This window comes from Peromyscus maniculatus, chromosome 4, assembly GCF_049852395.1.
Source record: "Peromyscus maniculatus bairdii isolate BWxNUB_F1_BW_parent chromosome 4, HU_Pman_BW_mat_3.1, whole genome shotgun sequence".
Classification (NCBI taxonomy): Eukaryota; Metazoa; Chordata; class Mammalia; order Rodentia; family Cricetidae; genus Peromyscus; species Peromyscus maniculatus.
Genome location: NC_134855.1, coordinates 10542673 through 10566534, shown reverse-complemented (window position 1 = coordinate 10566534; position 23862 = coordinate 10542673). Strand labels below are relative to the sequence as shown.

Sequence of the window (23862 nt, the reverse complement as noted above, 5' to 3'; positions counted from 1 at the left end):
CTCTCTCTCTCTCTCTCTCTCTCTCTCTCTCTGGATTCACACCTCAGACACCAGGTGGCTGTTTTGAAATTCCCTCAGATTTCTACTGTTCTACACAGACTTGGTAAGTCAATTAAGATATCTACTTAAAAGAGATTTTTTTTCTACATTAAAAAAATGGGTTTTATAAGTACATTGGAAGAAAATTGGGCTTTGTTTGAAATTTTAGGCACTCTGACAATGGAACAACTATATGAGAAGATTAATATTCATCGAATTATTCAGTTTATTACTTTTCTTATCCTCATTTTATTATTTAAAAAGATAGTCAATTTAAGTGCCAGGATAACAGTCTTAGAAAAACCTGTTAAACCTGTAAAAATTAATTATAGAGAAATTCAAATTCAGACAGAAGATATTAACAATGAAGTTGTTTCAAAATTGGATCCTAAGGTTACAAAAAGAAAACCTGTTTTCACACAATCACCCTTAATTTATCCGGTAGCCATACAGCAGCTACCTGGTGAAGAGAATGGACAAAATACTTGGATTCCAATTGAAATGTTAGACTTATGAAGATTTAAGGAAGCAATAGCATTTTATGGCATGCATTTCACATAGGTAAGGCAAATGTTAAACTCCTGGTCAACTTATAATAGGATTCTACCACAGGACTGGCTGGAGCTGGCACAGGCTGTTCTTGAACCCAGACAAAACCTTCAGTGGAAAATGTGGTTCAAGGAGGAGGCAAAAAATATAGAAAAACAATGGAGGGATAAAGGAACACAAGTCTGCCAGGATCATCTTATTGGAGAAGGCCAATATGCTTCAGTACAAACACAATGTTTATATGGTGTCCAAACCCTAATTCTATGTCGAACGGCAGCCTTGAATGCATGGGACAGAGTTGAGGAACCAGGAAAAAAAGTCATTTACAAAGGTTATACAGCACCCAAAAGAATCTTTCACAGATTTCTTACAAAGATTGACTTCAGCAGTACAGAGAATGGTCCTGAATTCAGAGGCTAGTCAGATAATAATCAAATCTTTGGCCTTTGAGAACACAAATGCAGCATGCAAGAGAATAATCAGGCCATTAAAGGCAAGATCTGCACCCTTGGAAGATTGGATTAGAGACATGGTTAATGTTGAGGCTCATAAGCATGATGATATGTGGGTAGGAGAAGCAATTTCAAAAGGTTTGAGAAATGTTAGATGTTTTGGATGTGGAAAGCAAGGACATTTGAAAAGGGACTGTAAATAGGTCATTCATAGAAACAATGTTTCTTCAAGGAACACTGGCAACAGAATGCCCCTTCCTTTTGGAGTATGTAGAAGGTGTGGTAAAAGAAAACACTGGACCAATGAATGTAGATCAACAAGGGATAGGCAAGGTAATCCTTTGGAATCCTTTGCTTTGCAAAACTCCCAGATGGGCCTCAGGCAGGCCTCCACAGTAAATCCTGTTCAAACCTTTCCTGTAGTTGTAGAGGAAATCCCTACTCAGAGCAACTAAATAACCAAATGCCCATTGGAATAAATCATGCTGGTCAGGATGATGAAACAGAGAGAATAGGAAATTCAGGAAAAAACATAAAGAAAAATTTTTGGTAAACTTCTTTAATGAACAAAGACCAAAATTAACAATAAAAATAAATGGTGTTTTGTTGTCTGGTCTGGAAGACACAGGTGCGGACATTACCATAATTGCACCAGAATTTTGGCATCCAACTTGGCCTCTTCAGGAGGTAAACGTTCAACTGTTAGGAATTGGGACATTATCTAGAGTGAAACAGAGTGCAAGATGGCTTGAATGTATAGGTCCAGAAGGACAGAGAGGAAAATTAAAACCATATGTGGCTAACATAGCTATGAACCTGTGTCGTCGAGACTTGTTGCAACAATGGAATACTCAGATTAACATCCCTCCAATCTCAGAAACAAATCATAAATTAGTACATGTTTCTGAGAGAAATATTGGAAGATATTATTCTAATGAGTGGTCACCAGCCATCCATGTTATACAAGAACAGGGCACAACAACTGATGATCTTCCAAAAACACCAACAGCTCTACCTTTAAAATGGTTAACAGACAAGCCTGTATGGGTCCAGCAATGGCCTTTAACAACAGAGAAACTCCAGGCTTTAGAAGAGCTGATAGAAGAATAGTTAAATGCTCAGCATATTGAAGAATCAACCAGCCCTTGGAATTCTCCTGTATTTGTTATTAAAAAGAAATCTGGTAAATGGAGAATGGTAACAGACCTTAGAGCAATTAACAAAGTAATTCGGCCAATGGGCTCTCTACAATCTGGAATTCCTTTGCCTACTCTGTTACCAAAAGGATGGCCTATCATAGTTATTGATTTAAAAGACTGTTTCTTTTCAATACCCTTACAAGAAAAAGACAGAGAAAGATTTGCTTTCACAGTGCCTACTTATAATAATTCTCAACTGGTTAAAAGATTTCAATGGAGTGTCCTCCCACAGGGAATGTTGAATAGCCCAACTCTGTACTAATATTTTGTACAACAACCATTGGAAGTGATACGTAAAAAATTTCCTAAATCTATAATTTATCATTATATGGATGATATTTTACTAGGTGACTCAAATGCAGATACTTTAGAAAGAATGTTTGAAGAAGTAAAGAAAATTTTGCCTTGCTGGGGATTACAAATTGCTCCTGAAAAGATACAAAGAGGAGATTCTATTAATTATTTAGGATATAAAATAGAGCTACAAAAAATTAGACCCCAAAAGGTGCAAATTAGGAGAAATCGACTACAGACTCTTAATGACTTTCAAAGATTATTTGGAGACATTTCTCATCTAAGAACTATTGTTGGGGTAAAAAATGATGAACTGAATAATCTGTTCAAAACTTTAGAAAGTAACAAGGACTTAAATAGTCCAAGAGAATTATCACCTGAAGCTGAGAAAGAATTGGCCTTGGTAGAAAAGAAAGTACATGAAGGGCACATGGATCGTATCGATCCAAAACTGGATTGCATTTTGGTTATTTTACCTTCTAGGCATTCTCCTACAGGAATATTAATGCAGAGGGAAATTAATGCAATATTATATTGGAATGGATATTTTTACCAAATAAACCAAATAAAAAATTAAAAACTTATGTGGAAAAAAATCTCTGACTTGATTTGGAAAGGAAAATTGAGACTTCGTCAATTAGCAGGAATAGACCCAGCAGAAATTGTCATACCTTTAACTAAGGAGGACATTGAAAAATTATGGACAGAAAGTGAACCTTGGCAAAAAGCTTGCAGTGATTTTTTGGGAGAAATTAACAGCAAATACCCCAAAAGCAATAGAATTAATCTTATAAAGAGAGCTGATTGGATCTTGACTCAAATTGTATGGGAAAAACCCATATCTGGAGTTCGTACATTTTATACAGATGCCAACAAACAAGGAAAGGCAGGTTACAAATCAGAAAATTTAAGCAAAGTGGTTCAAAGTCCTTATAATTCAGTGGTGGCGCACGCCTTTAATCCCAGCACTCGGGAGGCAGAGGCAGGCGGATCTCTGTGAGTTCGAGGCCAGCCTGGGCTACCAAGTGAGTCCCAGGAAAGGCGCAAAACTACACAGAGAAACCCTGTCTCGAAAAATCAAAAAAAAAAAAATCAGAATTGTATGCTATTCTGTTGGTATTAATGGATTTTTCAGAACATAGTAACTGACTCTCAGTATGCTGAAAGAGTAGTATTACATATTGAGACTGCAGAATTTATCCCTGATGCTTCAGAATTAACTTTACTATTTTTTCAATTACAAGATACAATCAGGAAAAGGAATCGTCCTTTATATATAACTCACATCCGATCCTATACTGGTCTGCCAGGCCCTCTAGCACAAGGCAATTATGAGATTGATAAATTATTGATAGGAAATGTGCTGGAGGCCTCAGAATTTCATAAAAAAACATCATGTCAATAGTAAAGGTTTAAAAAAGGATTTTTCCATAACCTGGCAACAATCCAAAGAAATAGTAAAGAAATGTCCTACTTGTTCCTTCTACAATCAAATGCCATTACCAGCAGGATGTACCCCAAAGGGTACTCAGAGGAATGAAATCTGGCAGATGGACGTGTTTCACTTTGTAGAATTTGGAAAATTGAAATATGTACACCGCACCATTGATACTTATTCAGGATTTCAATGGGCACTGCTCAACTGCTTTGAGTTCTGAAAAAGCTGATTCTGTAATCACTCATTTGCTAGAAGTTATGGCCATCATGGGTATACCTGCACAAATCAAAACTGACAATGCTCCATCATATGTCTCTGTTAAAATGAAACAGTTTTTTGCTTATTACAATATAAAGCATATTACAGGTATACCACATAATCCTACAGGTCAAGCAGTTATAGAAAGATCAAACAGAACTCTAAAGAATATGCTAAATAAACAGAAAGGTGTAACAAAAACCCCCAGAAATAGACTACATAATGCTCTATTAACTTTGAATTTTCTCAATGCCAATGAGAAAGGAACAACAGCTGCAGAGAGACATTGGATAATAGAAAAAACTACAGAATTAAATCAGCCTATATACTTTAAGGATGTGCTGACCTCAGAATGGAAACTAGGATATGTGTTACATTGGGGACGAGGTTTTGCCTTTGTTTCTACAAAAGATAAGCTGTGGGTACCATCAAAATTGATAAAGGTTCGATTTGAACAAGAGAGACCTCTTAATTAGAGGAGGTAATAGTTCATCAATCAGCATGAACATCCAATTTAAACTAACTTATACCAGTAACACATGCCTTTTCATTTAATCAGATAATAACTTGCCAAAAAAGGAACATCCCAAAAAAACCTTGGGGAAAGGTTTTTGTTTTTGTCTTTTAGGAGAATGAAGGTTAAGGAATCTGAAGAACACTGGACAAATGAGACAACTGAAGAAAAGGGAAAATCATCTATCCCAGGAAACAGAGTGAAATGGCATATGGGTATATCATCTAAAAATTTTTCTGTCTTCCTAAATGTTTGTTTCTGCTTTTCTCTAAAGATTTAACACTATTGGTCTTCTAATAGTCCAAGTTCAATTAAAATTTAAAGCTGACTTTGGAGTTGCAGAATGGCTCTCTCCTTTCAACTCAAGCATGTTGTTAAAAGGAAAATGCAAACTCCCTGTATCATGCCAGAAGAAAAGAGCCATCTTCTGCTATGGAACAGTAGAAAAGCCAAATTAATTAAGGGACTATACTATTACTAATCTCAACTCTTTGATTTTATTCTGATTCTTTAAACTTTTTTTAAAGTATGAATTTTATATCAAAATTTATAAGATTTATATATATATATATTTTAAACTTTGTTAAGTTATGAATGGTCATATAGAGTACTAACTAATTCTAGAAAGAAAAAAGGCTTCAATTAGCTGCATATATATGTCTTTGTGTTCGAGTCTCTTATCAGTTTTCTGCAGGAAATCAGGCCAGGCCTAACATCAACTGAAGTCCCAAGGAAGAAGATGGGGCCCCACAACAACAACAATTCCACTTGGACAATAATAACATCACTAAGCTGACAAACATCATCTACAGATCGGCTTTGAACTACAAAGTGCTCAGAGCAATTTTGAGATGACTAGCTGAAATGATCCAGTTTCAAAGACTACTTGAATAAGGATTTGAGATAAACCTTGAACTTTGGCATTATACACAGAGTGGATAATGAAGGATATAGTTACCTTTCCTAGAATTTGACAATTTACCTAAAATTTTTCTTTTCAGGATAAAGATACCTTCGCCCATATCCAGCAGGAAGTAATTTTAAGAATACGATGCCCACATTCCCAAAGAGGTGGTGTGGGGTGGGTGCTGTTTTTGGTCTTTTAATGGGTTTTGGGTCTGGGATAATTTTCATTGTTTAGGGGGGGTTGGTTACGAGTTGTTGTCAAGGGTTAGGAAAAAGGCTAAGCAAAGGAGAATAGATTTAAGGTTCTTGTTTTAAAAAAAAGAAAAGAAAAAGACAATTACTAGTTTTAAATACTTTACATTGGATTGGATTGTTTTATATTGTATACAAAATATATATATATTGAAATTGATATTGTTAGAAAATGCTATATGTATATTTCTAACTGTATTTATACCGTTCATTTGACAATGTAATACAATTTTCTGATCCTTGAATGTTATTATTACCAACTATTAGGATATAAAGAAATAAAAGTTAGTAGTTAGACATTATAATAGAACTTGTAGTCATATTAGGTATGTTTTCAAGATTGAGCAGATACCTTTTAGATAGACAGGTCATCTTCAAACCCTTCAGAGATCTACAGAATATGGCATTTAAAATGTTTTAATAACTTAGAAAATTTTTCTTTTTTGTTATGACTATGAGACATGTCGGTTCCTGGCAGTACCAATCTACTTCAGAGAAAGTATGGGCATTGAAAAAACTACAATTGGAGTTAACTTTCATTGTGGCAAAAGTTGGCCACTGGACAACAAAGTATCCTCGAATCAACTGCTGACAAACAGGACAGACAGGACACGAAACAAAGGACTACTGATTCTTGCCAAAACAAGTGTGGTTATGGCTTTATCAAAAGGCATCTTCTGAGGCCAGGACAATATGGCCCCATCCTTGAAGTGGCCTTCGCAATCCAGAAAAGGTACAGTGTCCTTTTCTTCGAAGGCAGCTGAACGGGCAGTGGGCCGATGGCTTCTAATGTGCAATGGAACAGCAGCTGAAACAGTTATTCTTGAAGAGTAACTAAGCTCACACCTCTCAATAGTAGACTGGCATTTAATAGAGGGATGTGGAGAAGAATGGGATGCTGAGATGAAGCCACATACACACATAGCCAAGAAGAATGGACAGCTGAATTCAAAAAACATCAACAATTTCCAGAATTTAAAATCCTGAATCATGACATGACACTAGTGGAATTCAGGTGTTTCTGGTACATGGACTGCTCTCACCCAAGGTGAGGTTGAACTGTTGACCTTGTGTACATCCTACTTCACAAATGAGTCTGTCAGATACGCTAAGCCTGTAGGCTAAAGATGATGCCCCAACACTGCGGAGAAACCTCAGCTGACTGTCCAGGCAGCTAGCTGTTTCTGTCAACTCACAATTTTTTGGAAGTTGCTTGCATATACTTCCTGTTTTTATTTTTGTTAGCTAATATTATTTCCTTCTTGGGTCTCTGAGGGAGTTGAAGATTAGTTAGTTATAGCTGAAGATTAATTAGGATAGAAAGTGAATTACATACATTTTGGACTTACCAAAATAGGATAGATAATGGAATTATTTTCTCTGAATTTGTCAAATGGACTAGACATTGTTTAGGTATTTATTACTTGTCTATATTATATATAGTTATTGTACTTTTGTATATAGTTTTTCTTATGTTAGTTATAAGCTTTTTCCTTTTTTCTTTTTATTAAAATAGAAAAGGGGAAATATGGTGATATTTTATTTGTACTAAAATGTTATTTGTATGTTAATAAATAAAGTTGCCGGGGAGGTCAGAGCTATTAGCAAGCCATAGGAAAGCTAGGAGGTGGTGGTGCATGCCTTTAATCCCAGCACTTGGTAGGCAGAGCTAGGTAAGTCTCTGTGTGTTCAGGGATACAGCCAGCATTGGATATACACACCTTTAATCTCAATACCAACCAAAGACGACCTGGAGGTCTATACAGACAGGCAGTGATGAGGCAGTCATGTGGTTGGGTTTACAACCAATGAGAAGGCAGAACAGAAAGTCTACATAAAGACTTTAACACAGGAAGTAGCTCTCTTTCAGAGAGGTAGGACCACCGCAGGAGGAAGGGTAAGGTTTTAGCTCTTAGCTCTGACCTCTTGGCTTTCTTCTTTGCATTGGTTCTGTGTTTCTTATTTAATAAGACGGTTGGTTACATCTGCAGTCCGGGTTACAGAGTAACACCCTGACTCAAAAAATAGAGGGAGACAGAGTTGGTGAAAGTGCCCATGATGGTTTGCATGATGACCTTAGCCCTTAGCTCAGATCCTCAGTATCGTGGTTTGAAAAAGCTGGGAAAGGTGTATTGTAATGCCAGCTCAAGAGAGATGGAGACAGCGAGATCTCTGAGGCTTCCTGGCCATCCAGTCTGGCTGATTTCCAGGTATGGTGAGAGTTCCTGTCTCCAAAAGCAAAGTGGGGAACATTTGAGAAAGAGACAATGTGACCTCTGGCCACCAAACACATGCACCGCCCCCCCCCCCCAATAAAGACTTGTTTTGTTGTTGGCTGGTTCAAACTCACTGTATCACTGAAGAGAACCTTGAACTTCTGATCCCGCTGCTATTGCCTCTCAGTGCTGGGATGACAGGCTTTCTCCAAATACAAGGTATTTTTCCAAATACAAGGTAATACTATCAAAGGAAGCCAAAAAGCATCTATATGTGGGGCCACAGCCTCTATAGCATAGAGAAATGAACCTAGTGAGAAAAGCTTTTAAAAAAACCCCTAGGTGATGGGGAGAGAGAGGGGTTACTAACATTAAGGATATTTGAAAAGCCACAGGAAAACTCATTTTAAGCTTACTAAAAATATAATTGAGCCAGGTGTGGTGGCGCACACCTTTAATCCCAGCACTTGGGAAGCAGAGGCAGGTGGATCTCTGTGAGTTCAAGGTTAGCCTAATCTACAAAGCGAGTTCCAGGATAGCCAAGGTTATGTGACCTCTGGCCTCCAAACACATGCACCCCCTCCACCCCCAATAAAGACGTTTCACAGAGAAACCCTGCTTCAGAAGACAACAGAGAAACAACAACCAATTAAAAATTATATATGTATATAATTTACATATAAATGTATATATTTAAAATATATATAAATGTATATTATATTGCATGGAGGTACACTGTACAGGGGCCAAAGCTCTGCCCCAGAAGCCATAGGTTATTAAGGTAAAATGCCAGTGTCAAGTGTGGGACCCTCCCTTTGGATGACTGGTCATGATAGTCCCAAGATCCCCCAAACAGGACAAGCCAATGCTGTTTTTCTTGGTTGCCCACCAGAACATGACAGTAAGACCTTGTTGCCGAAGACACCACACTCTGGTGACAGAAGAAATCAAGGTGAAACTGACCTGGAAACTTCCTTTCACGGCGCTGGACGGTGCTACGCAAGCCGCTGGGGGAGAAAAGCCGGCCAACAGTCTCGTGTAGCTGTGAATCCTCCAGCCACAATAAAAGACCATCTTGGTTGGCTGGAGAGATGGCCCAGAGGTTAAGAGCAGCACCAGCTGTTCTTCCAGAGGACCAGAGTTCAAATCCCAGCAACCACATGGTGGCTCACAATCATCTGTAACTACAATCTCCATGTGACACCCTCTTCTGGTCCACACAGTGCACAGACACACAAGCAGATAAAATATCCACACACATAAAATGAATAAATTAAAAAAAGAGAGACCATCTTGGCAAGATATATATCTATTAGTGCAACAGTGGTATCCATATGATGGAGGCAACCAGCCATTTCCTGTTCAGACAGGAAGCCCACTCCATAGCAGGGGCTCGTGCCTGGCACTGTAAATTTGACCAAGAATCCATGGCTGAAGAGGTCCTAGGTCCTAGGAGAGAAGCTACTACTACTGTCTTGTTCAACCGCCCTCTAAATATCTAACTTTACACAAATAGACCAGGGTAGCTCTCGGACCTTATCAGGAACTAATCACTCTCCATTCAGGGACAGCAATTAACAAGAGATTCATGGACGTTCAAAGTGCAGAGTGTGACTGTGGAGGGACGGCCTTAGATGGGACATCTATATCACACCATCTCCTTCAGGGCTTGGCATGTCACACAAGAGAGCAGCAAGATGACAGAAGCCAGAGACTGGGCACACTACAGTGAAAATGTCTTCTGGGCATGACACAGTCTCACGGCAGCTTTGGTTGCCTGCACAATAAGATCAAGCCAGTCAACACTCAGCAAGGATGGAAGGGGCTAATGGGACCCACCATCTTGAGCCCCCATAGGTGACTGATAGGCTGCTGGAGAGATGGCTATGGAGGGAGAACCATTTTTCTTCAGGATAGCTCACAGTAGACTGTGGATGGCCCCATACCCATGCATGTGTCCCACACTAATTGGTCTCAGGGGCTCATAAAAAATAGATGACTTGTAGCTGGGCGGTGGTGGTGCACGCCTTTAATCCCAGCCCTTGGGAAGCAGAGCCAGGTGGATCTCGGTGAGTTCGAGGCCAGCCTGGTCTACAGAGCAAGAGCCAGGACAGGCATCAAAACTACGCAGAGAAACCCTGTCTCAAAACCAAAACAACAAATACTTTTGTGTGTGTGTCTTCTCCGCAGCAGCCTTCCATCAGCACCATGCTGAGACTGCCACAGCCCCTGCTTTTCCGATTTTTTTTTTTATTTTTTTACACTGTAGACACAAACAATTTTCAGTCTCTAACTGTTCACAGCCAGAGTGGTTAGTTACATAAGGCAGGGGATTAGATTAAATTCAGGAAGCTGGAGAGACGAGTCAGTGGTTAAGAACACTGGCTGCTCTTCCAGAGGACCAGTGGTCCATTCCCAGCACCCCTGGTCCATTCCCAGCACCCCTGTGGTGGCTCACACTAGTTGCAAGTCCAGCTCCAGAGCTCCGCCCTTTTTTAGCCTTCATGATGCATGAGGTGCATACACACAACACACATGCAAACACTCACACGCATAAAAATACACCTTTTTAAAGTAATTTTGGGCTTTTTATTTTGGAGATAGGGTTTCATGTACCCTAGAACTCATACAGCCAAAGATGACCTTGAATTCCTGATCCCCCTGCCTCCACCACCCATGTGGTGATTACAGGTCTGTAACCACTATGACTGGTTAAAGGATTAAATTCTGACATGTACTATAAAGTACTCTAGAAAGTTCAGGCTGGCCTCAAACTCAGAGTCATTCTCCTGCCTCAGCTTAGTACTGAGATCACAGGTGTGAGACACCACCTTAAAACAGTGAAAAGACTTTTCCCTAGGGTACAAATACATTCAGTTAAATCAGTCATATGAATCCAAATAAATCACCAGTGGTCGTTAGGTGTTGGGGTGACATTCCCCATCTCAGTGAAAAACTAAACACTGGAAACAGCCCAGACTGGCCTTAAACTCACTGTGGCCAGGATGACCTTGAACTCCTGATCTTCTGTTTCTACCTCTGGAGTGCTTCAATTACACATCTGACTCTGATTTGACTTTTGAGACATGGTTTCACAGTGTAACCCCAGGCTGGCCTTCAACTGTCAAGATTCTAGCCTGAGCTTCCCGAATAGCCAAGATGATAGGTCCTGCCGCCACACACAGCTCATCCCTGCAGTTCGTCTGTGTCTCAAGTAGAAAGACTCCCTTTTCCCCTTTTTCTGTTTCGCTGGGATGGCAGGCGTGGGCACTGCTCGGGCCCTTGAGGTCACTCTCTGCACGGTCATCATCTCTGACTTGTAAAAAGCCTTTGTCTTTGCCCACCCACATCGGGCATCACTGCCCCACAGAGCTTTCCACCCCCAAAGTGGAGCTTGGGTCCTTGGAGCCGCAAGGCTGCCCAGCACTGGGGAGCAGCTGGTGGCCCAGCCTTAGTCTCAAGTTCTTTTTCAGCTCTGCTGCCACCCGGGGGGCCGCAGCCTGGATGGCGTCCTGGATGCTGTGTAGATCCCACTGCGTCCTCAGGAGGGCATCATCCAGCCTGAAGAAGCCATCCCGGGTGCGCCGCACTTGCACGCACACAGCGGTGGTCCTCAGCTCCAGGCCGATTTCATGCACCAGCCTCCTCAGCTGCTGCTGCGTCTCATGCATACACTGCACCTCTGTGGAGCACAGACATGAAGAGACACGACTGTCAGCCCTTGGGCTCCTCTCCACAGGAACATTCTTCAGCTCTGGGGGAGGACCTGCAGCACGCAGGCAGTCCTGGGGATCCCAGCTCTGGATCCCTCGGCCGAGGGCGAAGCCATGAGCAAGCCGGGCTTCCGGCAGCTCTGCTCACACTTGGCCTCTTCATGAGCCGGGACCGGGGCACAAAGGCAGCACTTTCATGGGGGCTTACCACTGGGGGCTTTGGGGAGCGCTCAAGGAAGAAGCCAATGGAATATGGAAGAGGCTGGCGAGACCCAGAAAGTGACAGTCCCATCTGAGGGACACTTAACAATGTGGACAGCTCTGGAAATGAGCTGCTAGATCCAGTCTCTGCTTCATGTTTTGTTTTGTTTGGGGGGTGGGAGGTTTGAGATACAGTTTATCTGTGTAGCTCTGGAACTTGCTCTGTAGCCCAGGCTGGCCTCAAACTCAGAGATCAGCCTGCCTCTACCTCCCAGAGCTGGAATTAAAGGTGTGCGCCACCACCGCCCAGCCCAGTCTTTGTTTCTTAAGGGTTGGCTTCACAGGCTTGGGAAGAGAAAGGAGGCAGAGGGCAGCCTTTGTGCTGTTACTCTGGGTTAGGCTGAACTTGGACCTGGTGGACGGAAGCCACCCATGGCTAGCCAATCAGGGCAGTGTATGCTGGCTTTGGCATGTCACACATGACTCCAAACCCAGGCTCCATCTCATCTCCAGCTTCCGGAGTGACTTACTTAAAAGGAACTCGGGAGGTGCAAAGTGCAGGCAGCGGATGCCAGAGATGAGCATTGGGGACTTGTTCATGGGCCGGATCACACCCTGCACAGCCATCTCGTAGGCCTCCTGGGACTTCAGATCCAGGTTGGAGTACCTGGGAGACAGGAGGGCCAGAATGGGAGGCCAGGGTGGGGGACCCGCCCCACCACGGAAGGGTTCTTCCTTGCTCTCTACATTCCTCACCCATCACCCACCCCACCCCGTCTTCGACCCAGGCTCTTCAGAGCAGCCTCCCTTTCGGTCACCAGGGGCATCCTCTGCCAATCCCTGGCTTCACCTATCACAGGCTGGGCAATCCTGACCCCTCCCTGTGTACTGGGCTCCACCCGCAGCCACCTTACCTGAGGAGTGCAGCCCCAAGGGGCCACAATACCACCCCTGTTGCAGGGCTCTCTCCACAAATGCCCCAGATCCAGGGCCTCGAGTGTCCTCCTGGTCTCTCTGACGGCTCACTCTCCTCTAGCCCTGCTAGCCCTTGCTATCTTAAGGCCTAGTTCAGTGGGCACAAGACACTGTCCTCACAGCCTGCCTGGCCTTCCTCACAGGGTCCCCAGTGACACCACAGTGCTGTTTCAGAACTGTCCAGAGTCCCCACTGCCCGGGCCAACCTCATCCTGCCCCAGCCCTTCCCACCCCAAGGCCGACTCTCGGCTTGAGTACACTGGCCATTTCAGGCCTGGCACTCCCGCTACAGGTCCATGGCACAGGGCCTGACTCCAGCTTATCCTCTGAGCATGTTCCCTGAGCCAGTTCCTGTCATCTCAGCAGGCTGTCCCTGTCCTGTTCCATGATGCTCGGGGACAGGTCTGTAAGACAGGGGCTTTCCTGTCCCATCTACAGGCAGCTGGCTAGAGTGTCCTGGCAGCCATGGGGCTGGTGCCCGGGAGAGTCAGGAGTCCCAGGCAGCCTGTTGGAGGGCTCTCAGGCAAGCTCTCAGCAACAAGACGACTCCATCCCCCGTCCTGTGCCTCAGTGGACCCAGGTTCCTCCCCTTTAATCAGCTGCACTTAGCAGGGCAGAGGGAATCTGGGATCTACTTACATCACCAGTGCCTTTTGGTGGGAGCCTTGGATTATAGCCAGGATCCGGTCCAGCAGTTCTCTGGTCACATGGTCTGGAAGAGGCATGGCATAGGGGAGTGTCAGTCTACAGATGGCCACAGAGGACAACCTGGGCAAGTGCCTTTTTCCCCAAAGCAGCCCATTTGAAAATGGCCAGAGCTGCCGGGCGGTGGTGGCGCACGCCTTTAATCCCAGCACTCGGGAGGCAGAGCCAGGCGGATCTCTGTGAGTTCGAGGCCAGCCTGGGCTACCAAGTGAGCTCCAGGAAAGGCGCAAAGCTACACAGAGAAACCCTGTCTCGAAAAACCAAAAAAAAAAAAAAAAAAAAAAAAAAAAGAAAATGGCCAGAGCATCCATTGGGGATGGGCAGCAGGGATGTTATAGGAGGTTGGGTCTGTTTATAGCCCTTCAGAAAGGGCTTAATAGCATTGGGCAAGTGGTGTATCCCAAGCACCTGAGAATCTAAGGTAGGAGGATAAGGAGTTGGGAGGCCAGCCTGGGCTACATAGCAAAATGTTGTATCAATAAAAATAATTAACCAAATAAGGCTGAACGTGGTGATGTGTCTTTAATCCCAGCACTCAGGAAGCAGAGGCTGGCAGAAGAATCTGTGATTTTGAGGCCCGGCCTGCTTTACATAACAAATTCTGTGCCGACCAGGGCTACATTAATGAGACTCTATCTCAATAAACAAACACATAAAAAGTTGCCAGTTGTGGTGGGAGTGCAGGCAGATCTGAATTAGAGGCCAGCCTGGTCTACATAGACCTTGAGGTCACTCTCTGCATGGTCATCATCTCTGACTTGTGAAAAGCCTTTGTCTTTGCCCACACACATCGGGCATTCACTGCCCCACAGAGCTTTCCACCCCCAAAGTGGAGCTTGGGTCCTTGGAGCCGCAAGGCTGCCCAGCACTGGGGAGCGGCTGGTGGCCCCACCTTAGTCTCAAGTTCTTTTTCAGCTCTGCTGCCACCCGGGGGGCTGCAGCCTGGATGGCGTCCTGGATGCTGTGTAGGTCCCACTGCGTCCTCAGGAGGGCATCATCCAGCCTGAAGAAGCCATCCCAGGTGCGCCATTAAGACTCAAAAGCTCCAAAACACACACACACAAAAAAAAAACAAAAAAACAAAGACTCAAAAGGTGTGGTGGCATGCACCTTTAACCCCAGCACTTGGGAGGCAGGGGCAGGTGGATCTCTGAGTTTGAGGCCAGCCTGGTCTACAGAGTGAGTTCCAGGATAGCCAGAGCTACACAGAGAAACCCTGTCTCGAAAAACCAAAAGAAAACAACAAAAAACACAAAAGATAAAATGTCTCCAAAGATAAAAAGAAAAGTTGAGGATGGGGCTAAGACGGCTCAGTGGCTGAAAGCACTCACTGCTCTTACAGAGGGTCTGGATTCTGTCCAGTACCCACGTAATGGCTCACAACCACCTGTAACCACAGCTCCAGAGCATTCAATGCTTCAGATCTCGACAGTTTCCTGCATACATGTGGTGCATATACCCAGGAACATACACATACACGGAAAATTATTTTTAAGTTGATGAAAACTAGATTCTCTGCTCAACAAGATTCACAGTGGTGTGTACTTTCCTCCGGAAATGAAGGTGACACACAATGTGACTTGCCCTAGTCTGGGGCTGTCAATGCTAGTGACCACAGGAGGCACCACCTGGTCAAAAGCAGAAGCAGGAAGGCTGAGCGAGGAGCAGCTCTGCTCCCAGGACCTCCTGAGGGCTGAGCACCTAAGCCTGGGATTTTCACAAACTACCAGGAAGCTGAGACCAAGGGGCACAGCGGTGGCACATGCCAACCTCTGTGCGATGCCAGAATTTGGAACAGCGCAGGACTGAACCCTCATCGACTGCTGTCTCCAACCTATCTGACTGCACTGAATTGCCATGCTACCTGGAACTGGCCGCTACCGTCTCCCTGCCCTCGACAAGCCCAACCCAGTGCCTCCTCTTCCGGGAAGCCCCTCCCCCATCTCCTAGCTTCTTCCTCTTCCAGGAAGCCCCTCCCCCATTCTCCTAGCTTCTTCCTCTTCCAGGAAGCCCCTCCCCCATTCTCCTAGCTTCTTCTTCTTCCAGGTCTCCCCACCCTACCCCCCAGTTCTAGGTTCTTCCTCTTGGTCACTTTGCACCTGGGTCTTTCCCAACACCAGCTGCACTTCAACTTTTACTTTACTTCTTAATCATATAACTGAGAGACAAAGAGTTAGGGATTTTGCTTAATGGTAGAGCAAGCACAAAGTCCTGAGTCTGGTCCTCAGTACATACTAAGAAAAGAAAAAAAAAAAAAAGATGCATGAATCTCCTTTTAAAAGTTATTATTGGAGCTGAAGAAATGGCTCAGTGGTTGAGAGGACCCAGGTTCAATTTCCAGCCCCCACCATGGCAGCTCACATTTGTCTGTAACTCTAGTTCCAGGGTTTCCAACACCATCACACAGACATACATGCAGGCAAAACACCAATAAACACAAAATAAAAATAAATTATATATATGAAAGTTATTATTATTAACCTGGTGGTAGTGGCCCATGGCTTTAATTCCAACACTCAGGAGTCAGAGACAGATGGATCTCTGAGTTCAAGGACAGCCTGGTCTACAGAGCAAGTTTCAGTACAGCCAGAGCTAAACAGAGAAACCCTCTTTCAAAAAAACAAACAAAAAGTTGTTGTTGTTGTTTTTATTATTTTAGCTTTTTTTTGTTTGTTTGTTTGTTTTTTTTGTTTTTGTTTTTGTTTTTCGAGACAGGGTTTCTCTGTGTAGCTTTGTGCCTTTCCTGGAACTCACTTGGTAGCCCAGGCTGGCCTCAAACTCACAGAGATCCACCTGGCTCTGCCTCCCGAGTGCTGGGATTAAAGGCGTGCACCACCACCGCCCGGCTTATTTTAGCTTTTTTGAGACAAGGTCCCACTATGCAGCTCTGGCTGTCCTAGAACTCGCTATGTAGACCAGGCTGGCTTCAAACTCACAGAGCTCCTCCTGCCCCTACCTTCTGGGTGCTGCGATTAAAGGTGTGAGCCACCGTACCTGACTCTCTTTAAAATTTTTAGGTTAGATGGGGCATGATACTGGTGCATTCCAGAGCCAAAGGCAGAGGGAGGTGGAGCTCTGTGAGTTCAAGGCCAGTCAGGTTATCTGGGGCTGGCAGGATGGGTCAGTGGGCAGAAGTGCCTGCTGCACAGAACTGGCAGCGTGGTGGGAACTCAGCCCGACGGAGGGTGACGAGGCTCAAACTGGTCAGCCTTTGGTCCCTATGTTGTTCCCTTACAACTAGAAGTTGTCGTCTGTCCCTGCTGAGTTTGGAACCCATGGTAGAAGGAGAGAACTCCAGAGAGCTGTCCTAGAATCTCCATATGTGTGCCATGGCATCCCTGCCTCACTCTCTTAAACACACACACACACAAATAAATCAACTGAAAAAGATAGGTAAGCATGCCAGGCACGATGGATCCCATGTGTAATTCCAGCACTCAGAGACTGACATAGGAAGACCACCATGTGTTTGAGGCCAGCCTGGGGTACACAGCAAGACCCTGTCTCAGAAAAATATTATAGATGAGCCTCTCCCTCTCTCCCAGATTCTGGCTTCGTCCCACCCTGTTTCAAAATATTTGTGCACACTATGAAGATGTGTCTCTGCTTACGGTGACTTCTGATTGGTTTAATAAGGAGCTGAATGGCCAATAGCTAGGCAGGAGAGGATAGGCGGGATTTCTAGGGAGAAAGATGAAGAGAAGGAAGAATCTAGGTGCAAGGATCTCGCCAGAGACTCTGAAGAAGTCAGATATATGGTACAGAACAGAGGTAAATGAGCCACATGGCAGAATGTACATTAATAGAGACAGGTTAATTTAAGTTATATGAGCGACCTAGAAAAAACCCTAAGCTAAGGCCCTCATGATCAATATTAAATCTCTGTGTCATTATTGGGGAGCTGGCAGTCCCACAGAAGAAAGTCTGACTACGCTTGAGAAAGCTTGTTACACCACCCAGAAGCACCAACATGCTCACTGTTTCTAGGTGTTTCGGATGCTGACACACACTGAATGCACAAGCACAGCTTTACTGTGCCACATATCTCTAGCATGCTACCAAAGGGGTATGTGAAGCCAAGTCATCACTACTGGGCCCATCTGACCCACCGTGTGTCCTCCAGCGCCTGGTTGACTGCTGATGCCCAGAACTATCAGTTGTCAAATGAGCACATGAGGCCCCAGGGCATGTCTTGGAACATAGGGCTAGTGAGAAACCATCCATCCCTATCCATCCATCATTCATCCACACACCTACACTTAACATATCCCTGACCTGTGCAACTCGTGTGGCCATTCGATGAACCTCACAGTCCATCCCACATGAGGACCATGAAAAGCCAGATCAACAACAACCATTAGTTGGTTTCCATTCTGAGATCGCGAGACTGAGGTGGGGGAGGGAACATTGGAATCAGGTGAGAAAGCAGGTCCAGGGCATTCTGGGAGAAAGGTAGCAAGCACAAAGCTGCAGCTTGAGCTTAGTGTGCCAGAACCAGACAGACACCAATGTGATCTGGAAAGGTCAGGAATCAAGGGGACAGGAAGAAAAAGGGAGGCCGAGGCAGCCACCTCTCCTGCCCCACCTCTGGATCTCACCGTATGTCGTCTTCTCTATCAGCCGCCCATCTTCACAGAAGTTGTCTGTAGCTCTGCCTAGGAGGCCACGCACTGTGTAATCCTGTGGGGACAGGGCAGGGAAGTCCCCACTCTAAGCTCTGGCGCTAAGCAAGTGCCAGCCTGATGCTGGGTGGAGCCTCATGGGGCTCCATACACAGCGTTCCCGCTGCCCTTCCTGCCATGGGGGCGGCTGAGGGCCCGGCTCTGGAGCTTGGAGGAGCTCATGCGCTGTTCCCAGTGACCTGGACAGGGAGCCAGCACTGGTCTCCACCCACCTGCAGCCACCCAGCCAAACCGAGCAGACTGTGACCCCACATACGGCCCGCCAGCCTCTGCCCAGCCTCTGCCCAGCCTCTGCATGGGCTAAGTTTCAATGCCCATGTCAAGGCCAGCGCTCGCTGCTCACAGAACTCCCCTGCCTCCAACTCTGTCCAGACAACTGCCTCTTCCTGGGTGCTAACAGTGAGGAGGACAGAGATGGCGGTGACAGTGCTATTGCCTCAGCTTGTACTCTGTGCCAGGGACTGAGCCAAGGCTCACTTCACACGCAGTCACTTTAATCCTCAAAGTAACTGTCTCAGGGAATGCTCTCTTCATTCCCATCACTTGAGGAAACTGAGGCATAAAGATGCTCCACCAAGGACAGGTGACTTGTGGCTGGCAGAGGGACAAAAGATGGATTTCTGTCCCCTCCTTTTTTTTTTAACTGCTGGGTATGGAGAACCTTGTGCATATTAGGCAAGTGTCTCACCACAGCCCTGAATGGGGATTATGAACTGAAGCCTTTGGGTCCCATATTCTGTGCTGTTGAGCACTGAGGACATAGACCTAAAGTGTCCCCTTCACAGTGCCACAGTCTATGGCCCTACCAGGCCCTGGGGTGTCCCCATATTTTTGGAGCACCATACCTTGGTGAGGTGAGCCTCATACATGTCGGTGAGGAGTCTGCACCCATGTCCCACGGCGAGCACTGAAAGGCAGCCACACCCCTCTCAGACCAGAGTCCCTGGGACGACCCTTGCTGTTCCCTGCCACCAAAACTCTCTCCCTCCTCCTGTGCTGCAGCCAGAAGGGGACATGGAGCGCTCTGACACCCAGGTTAGAAGCCTCTCTGAGCAGATGTCAACACCGATCTCCAGGGCTCGAGAAAGGATGGAATCTGCCTCATGGTGGGAAATGGGCCTGAGGAAGCTCCCAAGGGGCTCTGAAACACCCCCAAAGCAAAAGGCCACTGTCCCAGCTCCACCAAACTGCAATTGCATTTGGGGTGGGAGGGGTGGGCCACACCTGTAATTGCAGCCCTTGGGAGGCTGAGGTTGGAGAGTCTTGAGTTCCAGGCCTGCCTTGTAAGTATTCAGCCACTGTCTCAAATAAATACACAAATACATACATTTTAAAAATAAAATAAACCCTGAGTTAAGGTGACACATGCCTATAATCCCAGTGCTCAAGAGGATCAAAAGTTCAAGGTTATTCAGAGCAAGCTGGAAGCCAGCCTGGGCTCACTGAGACCCTGTCTCAGAAAGCAAAAGTGAGTATTTGGCTTTTCTAACCCTAACCTTTAACGTCTTCGGCCCTAAAGCTCTGCATCAATACAACAGACAAAGATGCTCAGGCCTGTGGATACCACACAGATTGAGAGAGGCAATGCACAGGAAGCTATGGGTACAAAGGAAAGACCTAGAATAGTGGCCTATGGGGCCACTTCCTGCCCTTCCCTGATCTGTTTATCCCTCTGTCTAAGGAAATGAATGGCATTCCATTCAATGCTAGAGAGGAGGACAGGGAGGGGATATGAGATCGTGTCTGACTGTATCTCAGGAAGAAAGATGAGGGAACCAAGACTGTGGAGGCTGGAAAGCGCAGCTACCACATGACCCCGAGGCCACAGATGGCTTGACTCGGGGCTTTGTATCCAGCTCCAGCAATATCCAGACCCTAGCCGGAGGAGACAGAGTCACATGCCTAGGCTGCACCTTAACTTGATGGTGGCTCCTCTGGGGACATGAGCATTTACTGGCCAGGCCAGGTCACCTCAGCTCCAGTCTAGGTCTCTTTACTCCTAACATCACACAGCATCTATCACAGGTTTGGTAAATCAATGTCCCCAGAAGGCCGTGAATCACATGCCATCCTGAATCACATGCCATGTACCCCTGACAGAGGTGGGACCTGCTGTTCACAAATCATCCTCCCAGCAGATGAGACATCTGGACTCACGGGAGACAGCAGCGGTGAGAAAGGCAGGTCAGATAAGGTGTGGGCTGCGCTCCTGACCCTTCTGACCCTTCCCCAAGCCCTACAGCCCCCCAGGCCACAGCCCCCAAGCCCCCCAGCCCCGCAGCCCCCCAGCCCCGCAGCCCCAGCCCATCCCTCACCAAGAACACCAGAAGCCTGGGCATCCAAGCGATGTCCAACACCAATCTTCAGGCTGGTGAACGCTGGGCCATGTACTGGAAAGGAAAAGCCAGTTCATTTTCTCAACTAAGGAGCCCTGGGGATGGCTTTGGCATGAGGCCCTCATTCCTAGAACATCAGAGCTGTTGGGGGTCAAATTATGACTCCCAGCCTCCGCCTCCATGGAAGCCGGGACCAGGACTATTTCCCCAGTTCCCTGGTCCAGAGAAAGGGCAACCCAAGAATCTCCTTATCTGCTCTATCACCATTCTCCCCTTAAGAGGCTCCAAGACCAGACATTACACCGGGGATCCAGACTGTGGGGCTCTCCGCACAGCAGCTGCTGACAGAAAGCCTGGCCATTCTCCCACTGAGACTGTGGGCTCCCTGAGGTGAGACCTTGGGCTCTCTGCCCACAGTACTGCCCTATGACCCCAGAGTCAGTCTCTCAACTACGGAAAGGCTGAATACAGCTTAACGTGTCCCTGCACTTGGGAGGCAGATGGAAAAGATCAGGATCAGGACCTCAACGTCACACTCAACTATATAGTGAGTTCAAGACCAGCCTGGACTACAGGAGGCTCTGTGTCAAAACACAAAAGCAAGGGCTGGTGAGGAGATTCGGTGGGCTTGCTGCAAAGCCTGATAATCCCACATGGTGGACTGAGAAAACTGACTCTCGAAAGACGCCCTCTGACCTCCACGTCCATGCCTTGGCATCCATGCATATGCACACATACATACAAATAATACTTTTTTTTTTATAAACGGACCTACCTCACAGAACTGTGGCAAGGAGAAAGGTAACACCGTGTGTACAGAGCAGGTATTAATTAATAATAACATAAGTCTACCTGAAGTTCTGTTTCCATACAGAGTTCTAGAATAGTCACGAGTCAGCACACCACAGCCCACACAAATCATCAAGTCTACTTTGTTCTGAGACAGGGTCTCACTGTGTTGCCCGGGTTGGCAGGGAACTCCTGAGCTTAAGTGACCTTCTCCTTCAGCCTCCCTAGCAGACAGGACTCCGGGTGTGCACAACTGCGTCCCACAGTGGTTTACACTTCAGTCTTGACTGGAACGTAAGAAGGCTCCCTCCCTCCTTTCCCTACTGTCTCCACTGCACTACACTGGCAGAGCTGAGCAGTGCTGAGGAAACCACATGGCCTGTAAGGCTTAAAATGTTTAAAATCCTCCCCTCCTAAGGAAGTTTGTCAGTCCCTGGTCTAGAAACCTGACCCAGGCCAGGGATTTCCCCTAACAGTCAGTATCGTGCCTGGCTCTGCCTTACCAAGTCTGTGGGTAGTGAGGGTGGGCACACTGGTGGCTGTGAGAGTCAACTTCTTCTCCTCACTGCCTTCTTCTGCAGGGCCTAGCAAGAAGTGAACTCGCTGTTTCGGAGCAGGAGGTTTCGCTGATGCATTGAGACCTAAACACAAAAGAACACATTGTCAAAACTGTCCCAACACCTGGGAGAAGGGGTAAGCCTATGATAATGTAGAAGATAGATTTGCATAACGTAGAGAATAGGATGAGAGTCCTTAAGAACCTGGGCATTGGGGCTGGAGAGATGGCTCAGCGGTTAAGAGCACTGGCTGCTCTTCAAGAGGACCCAGATTCAATTCCCAGCACCCATGTGGCAGCTCACAACTGTCTGTAACTCCAGCTTCAGGTAATCTGACACCCTCACATAGACATACATACAGGCAAAACACCGATGCATATACAATAAAAATAAAGAAATTATTTTTAAAATAAAAGAAAAGGAGGAGGAGGAGCAGCAGCATCTGGACATGAGTGGCGGGGAACCCAGCCTGCCTCTGCAGCCAGGGCTACACAGAGAAACATTGTCTCAAGAAAAAAACAAACAAACAAAAAGCACAACAAGAGCCCTTAAGAAAGACTGGGCTGGAAATACGGAAATGTATCTCAGTGGGTGGAATATTCGCACAACATGCAAGATGCCCTGGGTTCCATCCCCAGCACTGATAAACAGAGGTGATGGTACACCAATGTAGTGGGAAGTGAGGGCAGGAGGACCAAAAGTTCAAGGTTATCCTCACTTTACATGGCAAATTTGAGAGACTACATGTGAGTTGTTTAAAAAACGAAAGAAGAAAAAAGAGGAAGGAAAAAAATGGGGTTTGAAGCTCAGTGTGGTGGTGCATGCCTGTGATCCCAGCACTTGGCAGGTGGAGATAGGAGCGTCAGAATTCTTAAGTCCTTGCTGATTTCAATGTCGGATTAATTAATTACTCGAAACCCTGTCTCAAAAAAGCCAAGAAAAAAATGTTTCAAATTCTAACTCTATAATAGTAACCGTGCGAAAATCAACAGTATGGAATGCGTTTCTCTACCACAAAATAGCGCAGAGTGGGGAGTAACGAAAAGTATCCAAGAGAAAACCAGGAAATGGCTATAACCAGGCAAACGTGTCACATTGTGTCTTGTGTTGATTCTTCAGGGAGAATCCGAATCAGCGTGGGACGCCGGGTGGAACTAATGCAGAACAGCGGGTCCGCGTCGAAGCACTCACCTTTAAGCAGCTGCAGCTCCACGGTCTCCCGTAAGTGCAGCCATTTCAGCCCCGGAGGTTTGTAGACCGCGAAGAGGCCCTGCAGTCGAGCCAGGCCCGAAGACCCCATGGCTGGAACTCAGCAGTACCACACCATCCAGAAGCTGGGATGCAAACGGAAGTGCCGTATGGTCCTGTCCCAAATGTGGTCCCTACTGTAGGTCGCTGCCATGTTTCCTCAGCCGGAAGCGGTTCTCACCTCATTGTCCTCCGGAGGGAAACATGCGGTGGAGAAGGAAATAGGGCCGAATGTTGAGCAGAATAGCTCTTTATGTTCTTTCGCGGATCCCTTTCAGGAGTTTTTTGTTTGTTTCTCATATATCCCAGGCTGCTCTCGAACTTGCTATGTTGCAGAAAATTCCTGATTTTCCAGTCTCTACTTCCCAAATGCTGGGGTGACAGGTGTAATTCAGGGCTTTGTTTTTGAGATAGGGTCTCAGGAAGCCCACACTGGCTTCGAACTTACTAAATAGCCAAGAAGGACCTTTAACTGATCCTCTGGCTTCCAGCTTTCGCGACAAGCATGCGCTATAATTGATCCTCTGGCTTCCAGCTTT

The 23862-nt window shown here is 45.8% G+C and overlaps 1 protein-coding gene across 2 annotated transcripts; it reads right to left on the bottom strand.

The window, feature by feature from the left end:
- Positions 1-10683: 10683 nt before the first annotated feature.
- On the bottom strand, positions 10684-23581 carry Trub2 (TruB pseudouridine synthase family member 2). 2 transcript variants are annotated; one of them, XM_006983378.4, is made up of 8 exons: positions 23267-23581; positions 22022-22159; positions 20709-20783; positions 19239-19300; positions 18310-18391; positions 13646-13718; positions 12562-12698; positions 10684-11799 (listed from the first exon to the last, which is right to left on the bottom strand). In XM_006983378.4, the coding sequence occupies exons 1-8, from the start codon at positions 23373-23375 to the stop codon at positions 11474-11476; spliced, it is 1002 nt and encodes a 333-aa protein (XP_006983440.3). In that variant the 5' UTR covers positions 23376-23581; the 3' UTR covers positions 10684-11473. The 2 variants fall into 2 exon arrangements, with proteins under 2 accessions (XP_006983440.3, XP_076425215.1); XM_076569100.1 differs by lacking the exon at positions 19239-19300.
- Between the last annotated feature and the right edge of the window lie 281 nt (positions 23582-23862).